At 34.9% G+C, this 25,426-nt stretch overlaps 1 protein-coding gene and 1 long non-coding RNA gene across 2 annotated transcripts; both read left to right on the top strand.

Moving 5' to 3' along the window:
• Window positions 1-13,054: 13,054 nt before the first annotated feature.
• Window positions 13,055-16,578, top strand: LOC110802447 (uncharacterized). Its single transcript, XR_002537164.2, has 4 exons — window positions 13,055-13,289; window positions 13,790-14,166; window positions 14,560-14,721; window positions 16,393-16,578. It is a non-coding gene; the product is annotated as an uncharacterized lncRNA (long non-coding RNA).
• Window positions 16,579-19,775: 3,197 nt separating this feature from the next.
• LOC110802439 (zeatin O-glucosyltransferase-like) lies at window positions 19,776-22,455 on the top strand. Its single transcript, XM_022007879.2, has 2 exons — window positions 19,776-20,868; window positions 21,844-22,455. Exons 1-2 carry the CDS (start codon window positions 19,865-19,867, stop codon window positions 22,265-22,267), a joined length of 1,428 nt encoding a protein of 475 aa, XP_021863571.1. The 5' UTR covers window positions 19,776-19,864; the 3' UTR covers window positions 22,268-22,455.
• Window positions 22,456-25,426: the final 2,971 nt, after the last annotated feature.

Raw genomic sequence — 25,426 nt, 5'->3', positions numbered from 1 at the left:
CGGAAAAAAAAAATTGCATCAGGAAGTTACACATATCATTTCTGATGTCTGTTTTAGTATAATTTAATAGATATTGCAGGAATTAAACGTTGAACTTAAAATAAAATGAATAAAGTATAAAATTTTTGACCAGGGATGGGTACATAATGCAACAAGGATGTGCACTTGCATGCCCTGGATGATTGGATGTAAGTAAAAAAAAATTAAGAAAACAATTTAAATGAAAAATTGTCAATTACTATTTAGGTGTTTAATGAATTTATCAATCACTACCTAGATTGTTAAATGTTGTCAATAAATATGGTGCATAGTTATTGTTGTCAATTGATACCTTAACCCATATCTCATCCAACTAGTCACTAATTACATCATCAACCGTTATTTATATTTTAATTATTTTAATTAATTAATAAAATTATAATCTAAATAAAGTTCCAAAAATAATTAAATCAGAATCCCCGAAATTACCCAAAAAACTAGACAAACAAAAAAAAAATACTCCCCAAAACAAATGTTCTCGCTGTTCCCAAAATTACAAAGTAAAATAAAAATAAAACATAATAATCTATTACATTATACTAAAATACACACCTGGAATGACACATGTCATTTCCTGGTACAAGATTTTCCCGTCAATTCTTTTTTTTTCCCTAGAATAACATATGAAGTATCTATTTTATCTTATTATATTTTCTCTTCTTTTGTACAAACTGTGTTTGTATGGAATATAATTATAGGGTCATAGAATACTCTATCCGTTTCAAAATAATAGGGACACTTTGACTTTTTATACTATTCACAAAATTCAATTTGACTATCATTTGAGATTTATGGGTAAGGAAAAATATAGTCGTGTGAGGTCTTGTTTGATTCGTCTCGATAGGTAATTTCGAAATCTCAAATTTTTATAATTATTACGAATAAAAATTAGAGACATTAATATCCAAACATTTACATTGACAAGCGTGAACGTGAAAATGTATACTATCTGTAGACGCCTACATTTGTTCCTAGGCCCGACGCAGTGTGTTCGATGATGAAACTTAACAATTCTTGACTAAGCTTTCCTATGTGTACGATGAACGATCCGTGATTAATTGACAATCCCGTAAACCATATTTCCAGTTTTAGAAACTGCTATTTATAGTAACTGCTGTGCTTAACCGCTGCTCAAAATAGTAACCGTATAAGATAAATATTCAAGTGATTAAGTTGCATCACAACTGATCATCGGATAAAGAACAAGAGTTGCATCCCAACCAGTATTCTGAAGAGATAAAATCGTGAGTGAGATTCAAATAAAACCAAATAAATCTGGAAAAGTGAAGTAAAACACCAGCGCTAGAAAATTCTAGCGCTAGGCATGTATGCGTTAAAATATTTCCAGCGCACCAAACAGAGCGCCAGCATTATTTGGATCCACAAATCCTATGACATGTCATGTACATAGTTTAATCCATCTTTTATTAAGGAATATTTTTTGTCATCCAATTGCCATATGTACCAATATGCAATCATTGCTTGATTTATAGACTTGAGCATTACGATTATGCATGAGGTTCCAACACAATCTATGTCGTGAATTTGCTTGAAACCTTTAGCAACTAATCTAGCTTGTGTGTAAACACAATTCCATGTTTGTTGGTTTTTAATCCTTAAAACCAATTTGCAACCAATATGTGTAAACCATATATTCTTGCAAATCAACAAATTTTCAATTTTGTCATCAAAACATTGAGTCTATTTCATGGCCTGTAACCATCAAAAACATTGAGTCTATATAAGGCCTTTAACCATTTTAGGGAATCTGGGTTTCGTCATAGGTTTCTTACAAGTCATAAACTCATTTATCTTCAAGATAATAGTTTGACGGCAAGTTGTAGGTTTCTTCACTATCTAATAGAAGAATCTAATTGTTTCAGTGACCTAAACTCTATGACTACATGGTTATAGAACATAAAACAATAGAATATCAATAGACACATTGAAATTCCTTTGAATATCTATTCTCCTTGTAATGCCTTCTAAGATATGTCTATTCTTTAAAGCAAATTCTAATGTCCTTAAAAAGTAAGTGTTCGGATTTTCTGAAGAACTTATAAAAGCCTCCGGAATGTCCGTTTATGTTTATTGTTCTCCTTAGAGAGTCATTTTGGAAACGAATCTCCAAAAGGACACTATTTTGAGCAAACAAACATTATGTTCTCAAAATCTGTGTTAGAAATAATACCATTGTGTCTTATTTGAATAAATCACAATGAAATATATATATCTATACTTGGGCCTTAGTTTGTTTGACAACAAACACTAAGCTACCACTGAGTTTAGGAACTCTTAGATGTATATTATTGAAAAGAAATTCATAATTTACTTTTCAATAGCTTTAACGGATTTGCTTCAGTTTGGTGGTAGTTGAGCATTTTGTTTAGAAATGATAGGAAAAATCTTTATGATTCATCATTGATCGAATCAAGTACCAAGTGACTTTGATCTTTCCAATTTAGATATATCATATATTATGGAGCTCGATCGTAAAATTACAACAGACAAGCATTGATGATCATTCCTGGCTTAAGTAATTATCAGAATGATCTAACCTAGATCTTTATGATTTCTTGGCAACTGGGTTTTATACTTCTTTATGAATCTTTGAACTAGCCAACACATTCAAACTTATATCACATTGAGTAAATAAATGCATATTCTCTCAAATCTAGGTGAAATAATAAAGTCATAAAATCATCCTTTAGCTTTGAACTATATTGTCTAGGATTTCTAACAATAGTTCATTTCATTTGTTACTTTCAACAAGTAAGACTAGCTTGTCTTGAATGATCTAGAAATCAATCGACTTTCAAAAGTCCATCAAAATAGAGCTTTTAAATGTTACCTTGTTGATATGGTCTAAGCAACAATGCCAAAGGTTAGTGTAACTCAAATCAAGAGATTAATTTGAACCTAGTAAAGTTTTTATTGTTAATGAGTTATTTGTTTTAATCAAGCATACATGACTCAACTCGTAAATGACCATTTCATTCAAATAAACAAACAAACATTGTTTTTTTTTTTTTAATGTGAGTCTTTCTGTGTTTGAAACAGAAATTTAGGTATGATTATTATGGAAAATAAACATTAAGTTCCACCCTTGAAAGGACTTAAAACAAACTAGATGACCCTACAACTAATAATGTAGCAATTACATGCTTCATTTCGCACTTGTAGGTCATTAGTGTAGCCTAGATTCCATTGTTTGAGTTATTACCGAAGTAAGAACCTCAAGCGGTATATGATACCAAGGAAGTTTGATTTCTTGGTCAATTATCTTCAAACGTATAAATTAGTAGGTAGAAACAGAATTGTAAATTCCTTTCATTTGTTCCTTGTTTTCCTATTTCTTGTACCCTTTCTTATAATGTTAAGATTGACTTCTTTAGTGTTGACTTTTATAATTTGTTGGACATGTCCAATGTAATTTTAACAAAGTTCTTACCATTTTATTTATGTTGAACATCTGTTTCAACTAGATGATCTCACTATAATCTTCTAAAGTTCTCTAAGCATCGCTTTATTTGAATGTTTAAGGGCTAGACTCATTCGAGAATTAAATGGACAAAAATATAAGTTGTTAACCATTGTTAAAGTTGAGGGTCAAACTTTATGCTTTATGATTTCAAAACTATATTGTAATTTGAATTCACAGGCACCAAGTGTTTTTCCATTCGACTTTGTTAGTCGAAAACGATCATAAAAGTCGATCTCTATAATAAACGTACATTTTAAATTTCTCATTTTCTCTCATTTCCGTGAATCGTTCTTGGATTCATTACCAGTCGAGGAAATTTACTGTTATCTTTCTAAAAGCATTTATTGTTATGGAAGATATTTAATTATAAACAATAATCAAAACATACATTGAAGCATTAAAAGTTTAAACATTTATCATGAGTAATAACTTGAAATTAAAGCAATCATGCAATTTAAACAAGTCATTGACATTTTATTCAAAATATTTAGGTTCGTCAGATGTGAATAAAATGAATCCAAGATCCTAAAAATCATTAATGAACTAAGCACATTATGTATTCGACTTAATTCTGAAACATTGTAGGTAAGAAAATCCGTTGCTAATAGTCTATAAACTACTCTTAGTTGATAGGCACGTTTAAGAACTTATTTGGAAAATCTATCCCATTTGCCACGACATAAAAGGACTCCTTACTTATATCTATGAATTCAACAAAAATAAACTTGTACTCACAACTAATTGTGTACTACGATCAAGAATGACACCTCGCTATGGCATAAAACTATCACTAATTGATTGAAAAATGTACTCACAACCAATGTGTACCTTACCCCTTTAAAATCAATATGTAACACCTCGCTATGCCGGAAAACTATTACTAGATTGATGTAAAGTGAGAAATGATTGTTATTTTGGAATGACACCTTTTAACTCAATTTTGCGGTTTGGAACTTAAACCTTTTACTATGTTGGTTAGATTTTAGTGAACTAAATTTTTTAATCATGCAACATAATTAAACTAAAACTTTTTGCATAATATCAAGACATATTTAAAGCAATAACTATCCTAAAACATGCATAAGATTTTATTGTGATCTAGTATGGCCTGACTTCATCTTGAAGCTTCAACTTCAAACTCCGTCTTGAAAATGGATTCGGAACTTCGTTCTTGAATTTCACCACGGGAGGCTCCACTTTCATCAAATAGGATTTGCAATAAATAAACTAATTACAACAAATTGATGGTACACAGACCATATTTAAATTAAAACTATGGTGCATTAGACTATATTTACATAACCAAGTTACTGGTACACATACCATATTTTCTATCCTATTTGGGCCATAATAGTCAATTTCTGTAATCTGCAAAACAATATATTTACAATATACCATTCTCTCATTCCATTATCAATGAATGGCCCATTTAGTAAGTTAGCAAAAAAATATGCATCACATAAACATTTGCAACAACTAATTAAGGCTCAAGAATCTATCAATTATTTGACCTTCTTAGTTCTAATCAAGTTGTTAACCTTAAAGGAATAAGGACCTAATCAAGAGATAAACATACATGAATAAAAACTCCCACTCAAACCAAGAATTATATGCTTTATTAATTTTTAAACATAAAAATATTTTGTCAAGTCTAATCGGAAACCACATATTTAATTAAAAATTTAAAGCTCATATATTAATTATTTTAAAGGAAAAATTACTTTTAATAATCCGACCTTTAAGCGATTTTCCAAAATTAATCCAACCTTTTGATTATTATCTATTAATCCAACCTTTATACACCTTTAACTTGTATTGCTCCTTACAGGTTACCTAGCAGGTTAAGCCGGTCATAATTGATGATGTGGCATGTCACAGTTACAATTTTGCCTGTGGGCCCATTTCTCACGTGATTCCTTAAATTCCTCCCTTGTTCTTTTTTTTTCTTTCTCTGCACTTCTCCGATTCTTTGTTCTTTCACACCTCATCCCCCTTCATCATCTTCCTTCACCTCCATTGAAGACTTAGCTTCATTCTCCAAGAAAATGGGTTTCTGATTTGTTGGACGGTTCATATGAGTTTCAAGAGGGGAATACTTGAACATTTGATAAAAAATTGGAATTTTTTTTGGAAAGTTTGATAAAAGTATTTCATCAATATCGTTTCTCTTTTAACAATTTCAAGTTCTTCGTATAAATGGGTTGCTGGGAACATTTGAAGATATTGAAGTGCCAACAAATCTTGGTTCCTTCGTCATAACCATAGGATTCAAGACACAATTTTTTTACAAATACAATCAAATCGATGAATACAAATTCAATTTCAGGAAAATCATGGTATCCTAAATTAATTATAAAAACCCCCAAATCAATTTCGACATTATAATCAATAAATTTAACACCCATTAACTTCTTTCTCATACTCCGCCATTAATAAGTTAATAAGAAGATAGAATTAACCCAGAAAATCGAGCACATAACAAGTTCATAATAACAAGAGATTATTAAAGAAATTACAAAAGACTTCACCAAGCAGATGTCTACATTATTCCCAGTTGAACAACAATTATCTTTATCTTCTTAATCTGCCATTAATAAATCAAGTAACCCATGAAATTTAATAGCAATTGAGAGATAATCTTACACCAAGATATGTACTCCGAAAACAACTCTACCCAGGGAAAACCACCACCCCACTCTCTCTCCTAACCTCTTACGCCTGGCCATAACCACCCCAACACCAGCCCAACGCGAATGGAGAGTGTTTTATCGGTTTTGATGGGAGGTTGAATGAGGTTGGAATTTGTAAATAGGGTGTGAATGGGGGCGAGGGTGTTTATGGTGGTTGGAAATAAAAATGAAGATGCAGGAGAGAAAATGTGGGTAATGGTGTTAGACGGTTGAAGATGAATGATTGAATAAAAATAAAAAAGAATAATAAAAAAAGTTATCTTGATTAAGGTGGGTGGAGGAGTAATGAAAAAGACTTAATGAAAAACAGGTTTAGCCGGTTCCAAGTTTTTTGGAGTAATAAAAGTTAAAGGGGTATAAAGGTTAGATTAATAAATATTAATCAAAAGGTTGGATTAATTTTGGAAAATCGCTTAAAGGTTGGATTATTAAAAGTAATTATTTAAATCCCTTAAATTTATTTTAGTTGATTAAAATGAATTAATTAAAATTTTATTCGAAGTTTTAATTTTAGTAAATAATTAGTATAAATTTATTATAATAATTAAACCAAGAAAATTAAATTCTGAGAAAAAAAATTTAAGCACGAAATTAAAATTATTTAATTTCGTAGCTCAACGAAAAATCAAGCTGCATAAACATACACAATAGCCTAAAACCATAGTATGCATGTGCAACGGCCAAGGCAAGGCTCATGGGCGCGAGGCCCATTCCTTGCCAAGGCATTAGCATCGCGGGATGTGCACACATGGCAGAAGCCATTGCACAACCTCGCCAGGGCCATCGTTAGCTGGTGTGATTACAACGCTCACTGGGCGCGCCAATAATGCAGACAGACGCGCATGGCACGAGGCACTCGCTGGTCTTGTGCGCGCTCTAGTTCCCTTGCCCTGCTCTCTCACTCGCACACCGCACACACTGCACAGCCGTAGCCCTCTCATGCGCGCATGTGCCTTACTCGCTGCCAAAGCACCGCATGGGCGACGAGCTCCCTTGCTCGTCGTAGCATGCCTGTACCATAGCAACACCCCTTAAGGGTTACACTAGGCTTTTCGGTACTTCGTGCGTGCAAGTTTGTGAACGATTTTGTATAAAATTGAAACTTTTATACTATTAAATTTCATGAAAAATTAATGAAACATATTAATTTCATAAAATTTTGAAGAAAAATCGAAAATTTATTAATTAAACCAATTTCCAGTTACATGAATTCTAGAGATTAAAATCTTGGTTATAAAATTTTAAAGATCCAAACATTAATAAACTTTATGGTGGTTTTTAATAATAGGATCCTAATTAAATTATCAATTAATTTTAAAAAACGAATCAAAATCTAATTTATTCGTAATTCAACAAATGAATTATAATTACAAACTAGGTTGCATAATTAACTAATTTAGACATTAAATTGTTAAACATATGCAGTGGGTCAATTATTAATTTTAAAACGTCGTTTACAAGCGGAATTCACTATAAAAACATAAGATTCCGACAAAATTGACAGAAATGGCGAAAATCCTTCAAACATGTAATTAAAATAATCACACGAATTTGCAATTAATTAGACGAAATTAATTCACCCCTTTAATTCTTTGAAAACTTTTAAAATTTAATCCATGTTAATGTAATTGAGTAAGCAATTAATTAGAGGCTAGTGATACCACTGTTAGGTTATAAACAATATAATTCATGCGGAAAAACCATAAAGCCATAATCCAAATTAATTGTCACGTAATCAATTAGCATAATTTAGTATACATACTATGTGATGCGTGCCTTCCCTAGACGCTCCCAAACCGAACAAGAACAAGTACAAAGCTTCAAATATCGCCCCTCCGTAGATAGTCCACAACACGTTCGGATCCGCCTTAGGTTCAACCAACTATGATATAATCTAAGGTTGTTATGCACTCGGGAACTCACTATAACAGAATTTATTGAATTCAAGTTATGATTATTGATATAAATTTATGATCATGGATCACGTATTTATTGGGGAATAGAGTAGTCATATCCTACTAGAATTAGATTTACTAACACCCTTAGAATTAGGATTTAAGTTAATCTCAAATACTTAGTCTTTTATAAACATCCAAATACTTAGGTATTAGGATTATCATAAAGTTCTAAACTAAGTAGGATAGGGAAAATAGATATCTTGTGGCCAAAGCTACTTGTCGCGCAAGTAGATTTAGCGCCCAAGCCCATGATCCATGCGGGAATCAGCCTTGGCGTCCAAGCCCACAAGCGTAGGCCTCGCTGGGCTCTGGCCTAGCGCTGGTGTTGGGCCTTGCGCTTGGTGATGGCGCTGGGCCTTGTGCCTGGCGTTGGCATGTCGAGCCTTGAGGGTTTACTCATTAAGCGATGGGCTGGCTCGCTTGTCGGGTTGTCGGTTGTCATGCTTCCGATTTGTTTTCCAATTCTATAATTTATTTCCGATTAGAATAATATTTACGTTTCCAGTAATATTTCCGATTCCGACAATATTTTCCGATTTCGGAGATATTTCATTTTCGACAATATTTCCAATTCCGGCAATATTTCTATTTCCGTTAATATTTTCTGAAACGAACCATATTTCCGTTTCCGGTAATATATTCGACTTTGATAATATTTATATTTCCGTCATGAACCATATTTCCGTTTCCGGCAAATATTATTTATTTGCCTTTTGATGATCCTAGCTCCCACTGGAACCAATTTCCGTCATTTCCGAATGTCCATAATTAGAGTATTTACTATATAATATATTCACCTAAATACTTGATCCGTTCATGTACTATTTGTGTTATCCTACGGGTTTAGTCAAGAGTAAGTTGTGGCATTAATATTAGAATTCCACTTGAACTGAAACGACCTCTAGCTAGGCATTTAGATCACTTGATCTCATTGAATAATTAACTTGTTTAATTAATATTGAATCGCATTTATCAGATTTAGCATTAAATGCATTGAATGCAAACTTGGACCAAGGGAATTTTTTCCTTCACCCTCCTCCAGTGTCGTCACCAACAAGGAGTAAGTCATCCCCTTCCCCTTGTACGTACCTCTTCACCTCAGCACCCAAATCTGCACCTATGCACGCCCTAACCACCTTCTCTAAAGGCAACCCAGTCTCCCGAGGAAGAAAAATCAAAACGCCAATAAAAAGACATACCTGTAAGGGCAGTATAGTTCTCAGGGGTGATGGTCCTCTCGCCCCAAGGAAGGTAAAAAATGTTGGTTGTATCCCACCACCACTTCAGAATAGACTGCAGAAACCGCTTGGATGTGTTAGGGCGCACTAGCTCCTTGATACTCAGCATGGTTTGTTAAAGAGGGCAGGCTTGTACCGCCCTCAGCGTCCCCGCATCAAGCTTATCGAGACGAGCCCCGGACACAAAACCACCATAGGGCGGACAACTAATATCGGCATCTCCATGCCCGACCCAAAATCGAGACACCACTTGGTGCCTCAGGTCGTAATGTAGATCGACCCCATCGAACTCAAGAGGGCCCCGCCAAGCAGGCTCCTTCTCAAGATCAAGCTCATCCCCACCGGTAGCCGGCGCCCGCGAAGTAGAAGGGCGCAAAGTAGAAGGACTACTACCAGACCTCCGAGAGGCACGAGTAGTCTGGCGGGTATGCTCACGCCTCACAGAATGTTAGTAACCGAGGATCTACGACAAATTCCGAGGCATCCACCTCCTTAGAAGAAGACATACGACCATCCGACATACTAATTTCAGGAAACACGAAAAACTGTAAGGAATTATACCTTAACCCAACAAATAGCACATATTATTCATAAAAATTCCAAGTACTTATATTCTCAGCAAGTTTTCTCAATGAAGTCAAACAATTTTGTGCCCTAAGTATGGACATGCTAATAAGTTCAAAATTGGTAGTAAACCCGAACATGCAAAATTGGTCAGAAGAACTCCGAATACAAAATTCATGCATTTTTCTATCACTTATGGACCATGTAAACTGCAAGCAATAAGCCAAGAACGCCTACATTGTATTCCAACATCAATTCGTAGGCACACTTGCGAAATTGATATACTTGCAAAATTTAACATGCTAAAACACATATACATGTTAAAACCATCACATGCGAGCAAACAATTGCAAGAATTTAGGCCAAAATCAAAAGCCCCAAATTAATTTGGGCATGAAATTTCACACGAATTATGCTCAAAATCTAACAAAAACTCAAGTAAATTCCAAAATTACTTACATATAAAGGATTTGGGATGACTTGGGAACAAATTTGGTGAAGAAAACAGAAAAATCCAAGCAAAAAACGAGCAAAAAAGGGGACAGAGAAGTGAAGAACTCGAACAACAGTAGCAAAGGAAAATGGCGTAAGAGAACTGAAAATCTGTATATAAAGATGGGCCGCACTGAAAAATTTCAGTGCGTGACATATCCACGCTAGAAATTTTCAGGGCTATAGACCCACACGCTGGAAATTTCAAGCGCACAATTATTCCGCCTGCAAAAATTGTCGGGCCACTTTTCCCTTCGTATACCGCTAATAATCGTTAGCTTTACTCCATTTCCTTCCCGCGGAAAGAGTAACGATTTTTCAAAATAATTATTTTATAAAATAATTTTTTATCCTGTTCGTCCACTTGTTGACAACGACATTCCGGGAAGTAACCGTGACCCAATCCGGTAACGGTTCTCTAAAAAATGTTTTTCTTATGATTAATTTTTCATTTTAAAAAATAGAAAATGATTAATTTTCAAAATTATTTTAAATCGTATTCTCGTTTACTAAATTTAAACTCCATTTTCTGAAAATTACCCGTTTACTCTGAAAATGCAAACTCCGAAACTCCGAAATCCCGAAACTCCGAATCTCCTATCCCTTTGAGGTTTATTCAGTTCTCGTCAATAAAAAAATGTCATTATTCCGAAACACTGAAACTCTGAACCTCTCTGAGGTTTATTCGTTCCTCGTTAAAAAAGACATCATTACTCTGAAACTCTGATCTCTTTTGAGGTTTATTTGTTCCACGTTAAACGAAACGTAATTACTCTGAACTTTAGCTTTCATTTCCGTTTCGAGGTTTGTACATTCCTCTTTAATAAAATGTCACCATCGTAATCTAGAAATTAATTAATTAAGTATCTCTTTTTGAAAATTTTCTTTCACCATCTGAACATCTTCAATGACTCTGTTAGCAGTGTCAAATCAGGTTAATAGATTCCCGATAACTCGTGAGGAAAACTGATGATGTTCCTAATGATGACCCTTAAGTCAAAATGTTAGCACTCGGGGACTCGTGAGACCCTCGCCCGAATTTGGTCAATTTCCAAATGCACTCCATCTGTAGACGCCTACATTTTTCCCCTAGGCCCGGAGCGGTGAGTTCAATGATGAAACCAAACACTGCTTGTCAACGATTTCCTAAATATGTAGTGAACGACCTGCGAATGAATGACGTACTCCTAAAACCTATATTTTCAATTTTAGTTTATAGTAACTGCTATGCTTAATCTCTACCTAAAATAGAAGTTGTACAAGATAGATTTTCAAGTGATTATACTCATTACAATTAATCCTTAAAAAATATAAGAGTCGTACTCCGACTAATATCGTGAAAGAGATAAAACCGTGAATGAGATAGAAATTCGGAACATACCGCAAGGATCTGGGAAACCCACGGATAAAAAACACCGGTGGTAGAAATTACTAGCGCGTGGTACACACGCGCCGCCAATTTCCAGCGCCCAAACAACAACGTCATAACATTCTGGCGCTAGATTTTGGTTCTGCACCAATCACGGCACGGATAAAATTCTAAAATGAGCTGTCACTGACTCAACACTGAAAAATCTGGTGCGGCCTAACATGCGATGGTTATTTCCAGCTTTATCCAAACATGCGCTACAAATTTCCCGCGCTGCAGTTTTCTTTTCACCAAAACTCAATCTCTTCAAACGTCTATCTTATTTCGATCGGTTACACTATAATACAACCCTCTGAAATCCAGAAATTGGTACCATTATCACGCAAATATCAGCCTACTTGTAATCGTCTGTCGTATTAACTCTTGTTAAGCATACTCTGCCCGTATATGCATGGATCTGTCCGAAATACCAACGAAGTTATAGCCAATTACAAGCCTAAACTAAGGAATCTGAAATGAAACTCTGGAGGAATCGCAACGAACAGTCAGTCATTTACCGGGAAGTTCGAAGGAGAAAAGAAAAACTAGTGGTTAGTGTTCCCAAGAACCGCAGTATAGCCTACGCTATATGAAATCTATATTTTTACTGCTTTCATCACCATTAAAAATTTGTTCACATAATCTACTGTATTAATCACGCCTAATAAGATAATCTCTGGACAAATCTGATTATTGTTAAGCACCTTTAATCAATCTAAATCACTCTTTTGACGTTATTTAGTAAATATATGTGCATATTTAACTCAGATTAGTAATATCCTTTTCATTGTCACATTGACTAGTAAGGACCTCTGCGTAGGCTAATATTTGGAACTCCCTGTATTAGTAAACGTCCCCCGAACTCTCAATTTTTACTCTGTTGGATGTACGTTGAGCGATCTCCATGACATGGATCCACTAGAGGAAAAATCGCCATGTGCTTCCCTTCAAGTGCGGCTCATTTAATAAATTGGCAGCACTTGAGAGCATTAAAAAAAAAATTATTCACAAGTGCGGCTCATTTTAGAAAATTGCCAGCACTTGAGTTCAAGTGCGGGCTTTAAACTCAAGTGCGGGTAAAAAAACGAGCAGCACAAAATTTTCTAAAAATAGAAGCAACCCACAATATATTTCCCATAAAAATAAAGGGTACTTTTTTTTCATTTTCCCGCTATTCCTCATTCCCCTTCTCTGCTTTTACTTCTGCCATCGCCGTCGCCGCTTCTTCCACCGTCGCCGCTGCTTCTTCTTCTTTCGCCGCTGCTTCTTCTACAATCGCTTCCGCTGCTTCTGAAGAACGTAGTCTCGAGGTTGGCCCATCTTGAGTCGCCCCCATCCACCCACACAACCAGATGCTTCGAGTTGCCTTAATTTGAAGAAATCGTTCAACGATTCTGCTTCATTCAAGTTTCCCAGGTAATTACACTTTCTCTATGCGATTTTATGCGTTTAACTTTCCAGATTTCATGCTTGATTTTAATTTTAATTACTAATTTCTGAAGTTTAGCTGCTCAACTCTCAATCTCAATTTCTCTGATTTTGATTCTAATTTTAATTAGTGATTTTGATTTTGTGGGTTTTGAATTAAATGGTTAATTTACGGGTTGATGTTGGTGAATATATAGTAAATTCAGGTTTAATGTGGGTCTCTAAAAATCATTGATGTTGTTTCTGTTATTGCTGTGTTGATGTTATTTATGTTGTTGTTTCCGCTATTTCTTTTGCTGGTTGTTCTTCTGATGTGTTGCACATGTTTTGTTTGTGTTTCTGGTCTCCTTGTGACAATGGGGGACTTGGTGTGGGATTTCTTTAGTTTTGGATATTTGATGTTGGTGTTAGAAAGCTTTTGAAAATTCAACACATCCTTGCTGTACTTCATTTTACAATCTAAAATTTGATGTATAACATATTAACAGGTTGTAGGATCCAGGGGATGGTCGTCTATCTCTCGTTATCGAGGGGAGTTTCGGAGTTTGCATTTTCAGAGTAAACTGACCTGCTCCTGCTTCTGATCTGATGCTGCAGATCTGTTGCGAGCAGATCAGAAGCAGCAGCAGATCAGAACATCAGTTGTGAAACTGATCTGCAGCATCAAATCAGAAGCAGCAGCAGATCAGATCAGCAGTTATGTATCTGATCTGCTACTTCCAATCTGTTGTTCGAGCTTCCCATTTGGATAAAGCCTTCATGTTGACTGTCTTTTTATTTTCATGCAGTTCTTATAACTTGTAGAAGTGGAGGTCATGACTGCATTCAAACCATTGGAGTTCTTCGGATCAGCTTTTGATGCTTTGTATCCTTTTACAACATTAGCATGCAGAATAACTTGTGTTGGATGTGTCTGCTTATTTGTGTAGAGTTAGATACATTCCTGCAGGCTGCAATATTATCAACTAGTCAATAAAAACATCACATTTTTCCTAGTAGATACCGGAGTGCAATAATAATTCTTGGAGTTTCAGTTTGTTCGCCAAAGATAGTTGTCTGAAATTGTGTCATACTGAAATGAGAAACAATGAGTTCATAATACTTCTTGGAAAGCAAGCAATGTCTCTCTTGTTTATTTACAAACAACTATTTATAAACAACATGTGAGACATTGCTATGTTTTGAATGATGCAAGTATAGATATTCATGTAAATAAAGTGCTTAAAATTGTGACAAGAATCCTTAGCCTACATCTCAGATATTTTTCTGTTCTCACAACACTGAAAACAAGCAAGCTACAGGAAGTTTAGTAATGCTTGACATTCTGGTTGGTGTCCTGTTAGTTATATCAATGACGTCTCCTTTCTTCCTCCCTTCAGTGTGCAAAATCAGTTTCAGTGACTTCAGTCTACTATTCAAGGTACACGTAGTTTTTCTATTTAATTTCAATGATTGTTTTATGACTTTATCTTATTGTTTATTGGTTATATCCGGTGTTCACTTATTTTGTTTTTTTTTTGAATATGATACTTGTCTTTCCTCGAATGCTTACATCTTATCAACATAAAACATCAAAGTGAGTAAGTAGTACTACTTTACAAAATCTTATAGAGTGGAAATTCTTAATTTGATAGAATTGTTCAAACGAGAAAAAATTACAAAATGGGTGAGAATGAGTCTTTAAAACATAAAACTAAGTGTATTAAACATGGAAAGACTTGATTTAAAATACTTATTTAAGTTCATTAGTTGAAAGTTGGGACCGAAATTAGCCATTTTAGTCAAAATGTGACCGATAATGAACTAACGAGGCTTAAATGTGCATAACTTCACCTAAGTGGGTGAGAATGAGTCATTGAAACATAAAGCTATGTGTATTAAACTTGTAAAGTGTTTAAAATAGTCATTTAAGTTCATTGGTTGAAAGTTGGGATCAAAATAACCCATTTTAGTGAAAATTTGACCTATAATGATCAAACGAGTCTTATATGTGCATAAATTGACCAAAGTAGGTGAAAATGAATATTTTAAACATAAAGCTAAGTGTATTAAACTTTTAAAGCGTTTAATATATTTATTGAAGTTCATTAGTTGAAAGTTGGGACCGAAGTAAGCCATTTTAGTCAAAATGTGACCGATAATGAACTAACGAGGCTTAAATGTGCATAAGTTTACCAAAATGGGTGCAAATGAGTCTTTGAAACATAGAACTAAGTGTATTAAACATGGAAAGACTTTAAAATACTCTTGTAAGTTCATTAGTTTAAAGTTAGGACCGAAATTAGCCATTTTAGTCAAAACGTAACCGATAATGAACTAACGAAGCTTAAATGTGCATAACATCACCAAAATGGTGAGAATCAGTCTTCGAAAAATAAAACTAAGTATATTAAACATGGAAAGACTTTAAAATACTCATTTAAGTTCATTAGTTGAAAGTTGGGACCGAATTTAGCCATTTTAGTCAAAACGTGACCGATAATGTACTAACGAAGCTTAAATGTGCATAACTTCACCAAAATGGTGATACTGAGTCTTTGAAACATAAAACTAAGTGTATTAAACATGGAAAGACTTTAAAATACTCATTTAAGTTCATTAGTTGAAAGTTAGGACCGAAATTAGCCATTTTAGTCAAAACGTGACCGATAATGAACTAACGAAGCTTAAATGTGCATAAATTCACCAAAATGGGTGAGAATGAGTCTTTGAAACATAAAACTAAGTGTATTAAACATGGAAAGACTTTAAAATACTCATTTAAGTTCATTAGTTGAAAGTTGGGACCGGAATTAGCCATTTTAGTCAAAATTTGACCGATAATGAACTAACGAGGCTTAAATGTGCATAACTTCACCAAAATGGGTGAGAATGAGTCTTTGAAACATAAAACTAAGTTTATTAAACATGGAAGGACTTATTTATTTCAGTTCATTAGATGAAAGTTGGGACCGAAATTAACCAATTTTATTATTTCAGTTCATTATTTTTTCTTTGTTATGAACAAATTACGTCTGAATTTATTGTACGATTCAATATTTATAATATAACTAATGTGTATAAATATTTTTTGATGGTCGATTTTTGTAAGGCATTCAATAATCCGAGGGAGCGGCCTTTCACCTTTGAGGAGATAGATGAAGTTCGAGAAATGTTGGCAAAATTCATTAACAGTGATTGTCTTTGATATTTTCTTGTACTGAATCTTAAATTATGGATGCTAGCTAGTTTTTCATATGATTGTAATGTAATCGACTTTTATATTTACAATTATATACTATTTAATGTAATTATCTATATCATTGGATACTTTTTATATGACGTATGGAGGTTAATCAGTGGCGTGGTCCAATTGTAATATGTATCAGGGAAATCGGTTATACAATAAATCTAGATCAAGTGCGGCTCATTTATAGGCCAAGTTCGGCTCATTTTTATGCTTGTGCTGCCCATTTCTATGTCAAGTGCGGGCTCATTTTCAAATTTGGCAGCACCTAATATGTCAAGTGCGGGCTTATTTTCAATATTGGCAGCACCAAATATGTCAAGTGCGGGCTCATTTTCAAAATTGGCAGCACCAAATATATCAAGTGCGAGCTCATATTCTAAAATTGGCAGCACAAAGTATGTCAAGTGCGGGCTCATTTTCCAAATTGGCAGCACTTGAAACATCAAGTGCTGCCAATATTTTGGCAGCACTTGAGAAACATCAAGTGCGGGCAGGCCATGTGCTGCACATGTAAAAGCCCGCACTAAACCCCTTAAAATGAGCCCACACGTGAGGTTTTTTCCTCTAGTGATCATCAGGGAACCTATGGTCATTGTGGTTGAATACGCTTGCTTTGGGCTCCGGCTTTTACTGACGTATCACAATAATCGAGTTTTGTCAGTTTTCTTCAATATAGTTGTATAACTGAATGACGACTCCTAAAGACTAGTTAAAAGAGGCTAATGCCCACAGTTAGTTCCGCTTTTACTTAATATGTTTCCACATCCTTGAGGATGGTCGATTCAAGCCATTCCGTAGGAAAATTGCCCCATGCTTTTTCGACCCCCTCACTGATAGTAATTGACAAAGTCACTAAACAAATAGATAGTAACACGAACAAATAAAAGATAAGCAAAGTGACAAAGGTCACAAGTTGCAATAAATTATATATGTCTCAACTTTTTTTTTTCAATAATATTACAGACATTATTAGATTGTAACTTCTATTTTTTTAATATTTAATTTACAAGATAAAAGAAATACATATTTACTATAACCAAAATAAAAAATGGTTTCCTTATTACTTTATTATGAACTACGTTATTTAAATTTTTTTATAGTAAAATATATTCGGCCTATGTGCATGGCACCCTTGTGCTACCATAAAAAGAGTGACACGACATAATTGTGAAACATTTTAATTGTCGCAACTTACGATCTTTATCATCACCCAAAAAATAGATAATATAATACGAAGAAGTATATTGGTTAAAATAAATTACTTTTTTTTTGGTTCTTTTTCGCAAATAATATTTGACCAGTTCTAGATGTATATTTAACTTGTGCAATTGTTGCAAAAAGTTCACAAAAGTATATGTAATTAATATGTATCAGAAATAAGAATTTATATACGGGTGTCTAGTTAAGAAATGTTTGAGGGAAAAAAAAACCTTTTTAAGGTGAATTAGAGGTTTACTCGTTGAAAAAGCTAATTGAAAGTGTTTGGTCAGGAGAGGTCCGTATGAGAGTTTTGAGGTGAAAAATCTAATTTTGAAAAAGCTCAACATATGAGCTTTTTGTAATTAGAGGTTTGAGAAATTGAATGTAGAATAACTACTTTGTCCTAATATTACCTAAAATTGCAACCCTTACCAACATTGTCACCCTAGATTATTTCCCTCTTAAAAACCTTACTTATATCTCCTTCTTTATTTCATCCCAATTACTGGACTCGTTTTTTGTTGTAATAAATTTTATATTAGAACATTTGAACACTTTTAAAATATTGCAAGCATGTTTGTAAATTTAGTAATATTTCTCTTGCAAATCAAGATTTTATTTATTAAAATTTATAAAAAAAAAATATGTAACAAAAAATAAATAATTTATTATTCAATGTTTATTCAAAAAATCAAGAGAAACTAATTAAAATGATAAGCTAATTTGTCTAATAATATTAAGAAACAAAGTACTACCTCCGTTTCTGAAAGTTTTTACGCTTTCCGTTTAAATCTGTTCCTAAAATTTCTTTACACTTATACTTTATTCTATTTTTGAAATACAATTTTACAATTATATCCTCTAGTATGAATATTTTTTTTATTCATCCACTTGCAATATTATTGACCCATTTGCATAATTAAAACCTCTATTATAATTTTATTTTTTTATTGCATCTACTATCACAGTTAAATAAGATGTCATTTTCAACCACTTACAAATAACTACCCCACTTGCTCACCTTCTCTTTTACCTTAATTCGCGTGAAAACAGCAAACGTAAAGAACATATATGAACGGAAGTAGAATTCAACAAAGTATGTCAACGTGCTCAATGGTTATTTTACATATTAAACAGTTAATAACTAACCGTTAAAAGCTAATTTATCAAACACTTCTACATAAAATGCGTCGAAGATCTGAACGAGCTTGCCGGGGGACCACCGTTTTTCAATTCTTAAGTGAGCTGGAGCGAAACTAATTCAATCAGATAGTCAAAGCATCTAATACAAACAACTAACTCCTAACTGATAGTCAAACCAACTATCAATGATCAGCTCGACGTATCCTCGTCGTGCTGCTCGTGCACATATGAGAAGGTCGTTGACGGGCTGGCATGCTAGCTCAATTCGCGTTTCGTGCAACTTACTCACACGATCATGTAATTAAGTAGCCAGATCCGGGAATATAATGTTCGCGCTGGAATTCTCGTTCCCGTGCCATATACGAGCTAATTAAATTCACTTTTATAATGCAGGCGTTCAATAATCAAGCATCACCCTCAAATATAATGGTTATGATCAATCATACGAATAATTCACCCGATCAAAAGGCATGGTGGAGAGCGTTTGGGCCGGGCCGGTTTTTTTCTATCAAAAAGCCACTACTCTGGTCCCAAAATAGCAGGCTTTTCGAGCCAGATCAATTTTACATCTAAAATTTCAAATTTAAATTGTCTAATATCCATCTAAAATATTTTAAAATCGGATCCCACCTTAAAAGGGTTTAAAAATGAGTCCGAATCTTCTAGAGTTTTAATAAAACTCTACAACGTAAAGTTGCATCTAAATCATACATTTTACAAGATAGAATTTTAATAAAATGTATGGTTTAGATACAAGTCTGCATAACTCCCCTCTTTTAGGCCTCACCAATCAGGATCTTAAAAGAATCATGTCTAACACAAACACATTAATTTATGCATTTGATAAAGACTCATTTATTAACAACAACGAGGAGCACGCATCAGACTTAGCACTTAAAATAAAAGGGAAGAGTACTTGTCATTATAAAATGCAACATTAATTTCTCCAAGGTCAAACCTCCAAAACTAAACATCTAGCTCTAACACGAAAATGGAAAACCAAAAGTGCAACAAAGAACACCCTCAAGTGGTAGTGGTGATGGTACCACTACCAGCACAAGGCCATCTAAACCAACTCCTTCACCTCTCTCATCTCATCACCACCTACGGAATCCCGGTCCATTTTGCCGGTTCCTCCACCCACAACCGCCAAGCGAAGCTCCGATTACAAGGTTGGGACACCGAAACTCTAACAAAAATACATTTTCATGACTTTGAACTCCCTCCTTATGACTCAACTTCTCCAAAAATTGACCTTTCCTGCCCTTTCCCCCAACACCTCCTACCACTTTTCGAGGCTTCAACTCATCTCCGTGATCCCGTATCTCAACTCTTACAACAACTCTCGGGAAAGTTCGATAGAGTCGTGGTAATTCACGACGTTATAATGGCTTATGTAGTACAAGATGTTAAGCTCCTCCCAAATGCTGAAGCCTACACTTTTAACCCCATCTCCGCATTTACGACGTTCCTCCAAACATGGGAAACGATACCCGAAAATTACAAACTACATTTTCAGCTACAACATTCCACTACCGATATTATTCCAAAGGACATCCTTACTGATGCTTATAGGTGCATGTCAAAAGAGATGTTGGAGTTTGCAATGAATCAGTTTAAACTCCTGGGGTTCAAGTCTGGGTGGCTATACAACACCTCGAGAGTTATTGAAGGACGATATCTTCAACTGTTAGAGACAATACATTCGACGAAGGAGGAAACAAAACACTTTGCCTTGGGACCTTTTAGTCCGGTGGTTATTGAAAGCGCCGAAAATAGACATCATTCGTTCAAATGGTTGGATGAACAAGAGAAGGATTCAGTGATTTATGTGTCTTTTGGGTCGACGGTATCATTGAGAGGTGATCAGATTGAAGAGCTTGCAAAAGGGTTGGAGGAATCCGGTGAGAAGTTTATATGGGTGTTAAGAGGAGCTGATCCAAATGATGTTTTTGCTCAAGGTGATCAAGTCACAAGGCCTCATCTTCAACAAGGGTATGTTAAACAATCATCTATACGGTTATTATTTGCACAAATAGTAAGATAAATGAGAGAAAATATAATAAAATAAGAAACTTGCATGTTGTAAAAAAAGTTAGTGAATATAAGAAAAAAATTAACGAAAGATGTAAATTTATTGCGGGTAAGAGAGGTAAGATGATACATTTTTATGTCAAACAAAAAGTATAAATTACAATTTAAAATGACATTATAAAACATATTAAAATAGAAAATGTATAGATCATTATGAAAATGTATAGATCATTATGAACCAGAGGTAAATTTAGTATTTAGTAGTTTAGGAAATACGTAGTACTCCGTATAACTTAAATATAACTCTACCTCGATCTAGAATTTATATTACCGTAGAATTACTTCATAATTTATCGTAACACATATTCTATTATCAATATGAAAAAATATACTTCTTCCGTCTTTTAATACTTGTAACATTTGGCCTTTTGCCACTATTCACATAATCTACTTTGACTATTCTTAGTGCTTTTTATATAAGATAAAACATAGTCATGTGGGATCTTGTTAGATTCGTCTCAATGTGCATGTTCAGGGCTTGTTTGGTTTACATGGGAATTTAATTCCTTTAGGAAGTTATAATTCAAGGGAAATTACTTCCCTTATTAAATTCATGGGAATTTCCTTAATTTGTTTGGTTGACAACATGGGAATTAGAAATTCCCATGAATTTTGATTGACCAAGGGGAGCTAGGTAATCAACTTCCCATGTTTTGTAGGAATTCCAACTTCCCATGAATTCCAACTTCCTCCATTTTTACCTTTTTATGTCAACCAAACAACTACACTATCTATAAATTCCCATGAATATAAAGAGAATTTAAGATATAAATGATCAAAGTTGTGCATTGGCATACGTGAAACTAACAAACGTTGCGAGTATTAAAAGACGAATGAAATATCACACTAATATATGTTTCCTATCTCTAATATCAGGTACGAAGAAAGAGTGAAAGATAGGGGAATTGTGTTGAGAGATTGGGCACCTCAGTTAGAAATCTTGGCTCATCCATCAGTTGGTGGGTTCATGAGTCATTGTGGGTGGAATTCATGTATGGAAAGTATAAGTATGGGAGTGCCGATAGCGGCGTGGCCGATGCATTCTGATCAGCCAAGGAATGCGATATTGATAAGTGAGGTGCTGAGAATTGGTATGGTGGTCAAAGATTGGGCTCGCCGCAGTGAGCTTGTGACGTCGAGTACGATAGCAAATGTGGTGAAAGCGTTAATGGCGTCGGAGGAAGGGAAGGAGATGAAGGAAAGGGCTGCAAAATTAGGTGAAGGTGTTAGAGAATCGGTTGCTCAAGGTGGTGTTGCTAGTTTAGAAAGAGATGATTTCATTGCGTATATCACCCGATGATACCAACTTTTTATATATAAGTACTCTCGCTACTAAGATCTTGATTAAATCACCTTATTTCAGTACCTTATTATTAGCTAGATTGAATCTGAAAAGCTTTTTTATCTTTACAAATCGAAAAGTTATTTAGAGCACCTAACAATTATTTAAAAATATTTCTTTTTGTTGTATTTATTTTTTTGGTAAATATTTATTTGTATTAACCGAAAGTGTAAATTTACACGCTAACCAGCTAAACAAACAGAACAAAGCAGGGGATTAAGCAACACAAACATTTGTAGTTAATCAGCCCCTAAAACCATCCTTCACTCGAGTTCAACAAGTTGGAACTTCTTCCTCGCATAACATCTGCTATAAATACAAAATTGAATACTCCTAAATAAATAATCAGCATCCTTGCATCCTTGAAACCTTCTACTATTCTTTTCCTTCCAAATATGGTGAATTGTTACTCCAGGAATCAGAAAAAACCTAACTCCAGTCCACATAAAGGTTCGCCAAGACCCAGTTCCCTCTTTGAAGCACCACTAGATCCAGTCCACATAAAGGTTTGACAAGCTGAAAGGCCTTCTTAGGAATCAGAAGAAGAAAAAAACCTAACTCCAGTATGCAGGCTAAAGAGTACAGATTTAATCAACTGAACTCTCCCTGCACAACTCAATAATTTAGCAGTCCAAGAGTTTATTCTACTTAGAATCTTCTGTATAAGAGGATGACATTGGATCACATAAAGCTTCTTAGTAGATAAAGGAACACAAATAGATTCCTGAATGTCAGCACGAACTCCACCAAAATACATAAAGCTCTTAGCCATATTTGCTTTCAAACCAGAAGTAGTAGAGAATTCTTGAAAAGCCTTATAAAGCTCCATCACAAATTGTAGATCACCACAAACAAACAATAGTAAATCATCAGCAAAGCTAACATGGGTGAGGTTGAGCTTCTTACATCGAGGATGGCAATGGTAGCCTTTATCATTGATCACCTGTCCCAAGCATTTATTAAGATACTCCATACATAGGACAAAGAGATTAGGTGATAACGGATCCCCTTGTCTCAAACCCTTCACAGCTTTTGACTGGTTCAGTGAGATCGGCATTCACATTAAACATGTAAGACATTGTGCTAACACTACAAGGAATATTGATTTTTGCAACTTCTTAGTTTAGTTGCAAAATAGGGTTAAACGGTCGCTATAATGGGTTTGCCACTGAACAACCATCGCAGGTTGTCGGTAGCTAAAAGCCTTGCCTCAAAAAAATTGTTGCGCCTAAAATGACAGTAATAATTTGTTTGCGACTGGGTTTAACGACTACGTTGCGACTATGAGTTTGCGACCCTACTATAGACACTATAAATTTGTTAGTGTATTGCAATTAAATTAATTAATTTTGACCAAACTCATATTATAATCCATTTTAATCATTTAAGTCCACCTAAACTAAATACCGGAATCAATCAAATACAATTTGGGTCATAAACATTTGTACTAGTTCGTATTGTTAGCCCAAAATAAACAATCAACCGGACTAAGTTGAAGACTCTCAAGTCACAAAATGGGCCCGACCCAAACCTATCAAGTCCGATAAAGGAGTCTCCGTCTCCTATAAATATTACTCCTCTACTTCAGAAGCGAGGATCAGAAATTCAGTAATCTCAGGAGCTCATACATTTCTCATGGAATTCTCTCTAAAAAGTAGTCAACAAGAACACATCAAATTCATGTCGACTGCTCAGATACACCAAAACATGTTCGAACAATACTCAAGCTTTATAAGCTCTTGTTTGAGTGCACTCAAACCAAACCTTCAAATTCAGGTTGACGTCGACAAACGTCATTCTACACTCAAACTCAGGTTAACGTTATCAGATGACTGTCACCCTACACTCAAATACAGGTGTCATACACGTGTCAATGTCAGCTGCGAAACAGAATTAGAGGACTTAGTTTATTTCTTGTAAATTGTCAAATGCAGAGATTGTACCCAAACATTCAAATATCAATAAATTACTTTGCTACATTATTTTCTATCTTATTTACTTAGACTACAAAATTTGTGTATACAAATTTTGGCACGCTCGGTGGTACTATCTCTGCCTCTCATATCTGTTCCATGGCTTCAAAGAATATTATCTCTCAGCTTGCTGAAGTGACAACTGTCACAGTTTAGAAGCGAGCTACAACATTGGTTGCAATGCTCCAAAACACAAGTATCATTACAAGAGGAATGAGGAAGAAGAATTCTTCCTCTGCTGTAGCAGATCTGCAAACTGCATACGTTCTTACCAAGGCGCGCAAGCGCCATGCATTTCCCTCAGTTTCTAAGGTGTTTGTCACGCCTTCCTCTCAAAGGTCGCGTGAACCTTGTGTGTTCGGCTCAACATCTCCAGCTGGACCTGAACATCATTCTGTTGCTTCACTCAAATTGAAGCAAAACTTTCTTGGGGATTCTGACAAGCTGGTCATCCACAACAGCCCACTCTTTGAATTTTATGACGAAGAGAACAATTCTTAAGCTGGTAGTGTTTCCCCAACCGTAACATTCGAAGAGGCGCCTGGTTTCGAAGCACCGTTTGAATTCTCACATGCAGACACTGAAGGAAATGTGTCCTTACCCAATGTGCAACAGTCTAATACCAAGGTTCAGATTAATTACAAATAATGAATTCAGTAAGATCAAGTTTTTGGAACAGTTTGCTGGAGCAATGTTTTCGATCAGTGAGTTCTACTCTTTATATATTAGGCTCACAACTTACTCTTGATTGAACCTACAAGGTCACACCAATAACAGGAAACATATCACCGGATTAAATGAATCGGAAATTCATTTAATGACTTTTTGGGAAAATAGTTTGGAAAACATAATTATATGATAAGACATTGGATCAGAATAGTATATCGTATAGCGTACCATCGTAAGCTAGGCGAAACGTAAAATTGTATCGTACGATATTGGATCGTCAAATACGATACCATAAATAAATTGTCGAAGGATAATTTAATCGCAACATCAAGAGCAAGCCATGAGCCAAGCGCAAGGCAAAGCAGCGCTGGCCCAAAGGCCTTGCTGCTGTGTCGCGCGCAAGAGGCACAAGGAAGCATCTCTGGCCAAGCGCGACCCACAGCTTAGTGTTCTCGCTGTATGCTGTGCGGGCTGC

This window comes from Spinacia oleracea, chromosome 6 (genome assembly GCF_020520425.1).
Source record: "Spinacia oleracea cultivar Varoflay chromosome 6, BTI_SOV_V1, whole genome shotgun sequence".
Classification (NCBI taxonomy): domain Eukaryota; kingdom Viridiplantae; phylum Streptophyta; class Magnoliopsida; order Caryophyllales; family Amaranthaceae; genus Spinacia; species Spinacia oleracea.
The sequence above is the reverse complement of the archived record's forward strand: the minus strand, read 5'-3'. Positions and strand labels throughout refer to the sequence as shown.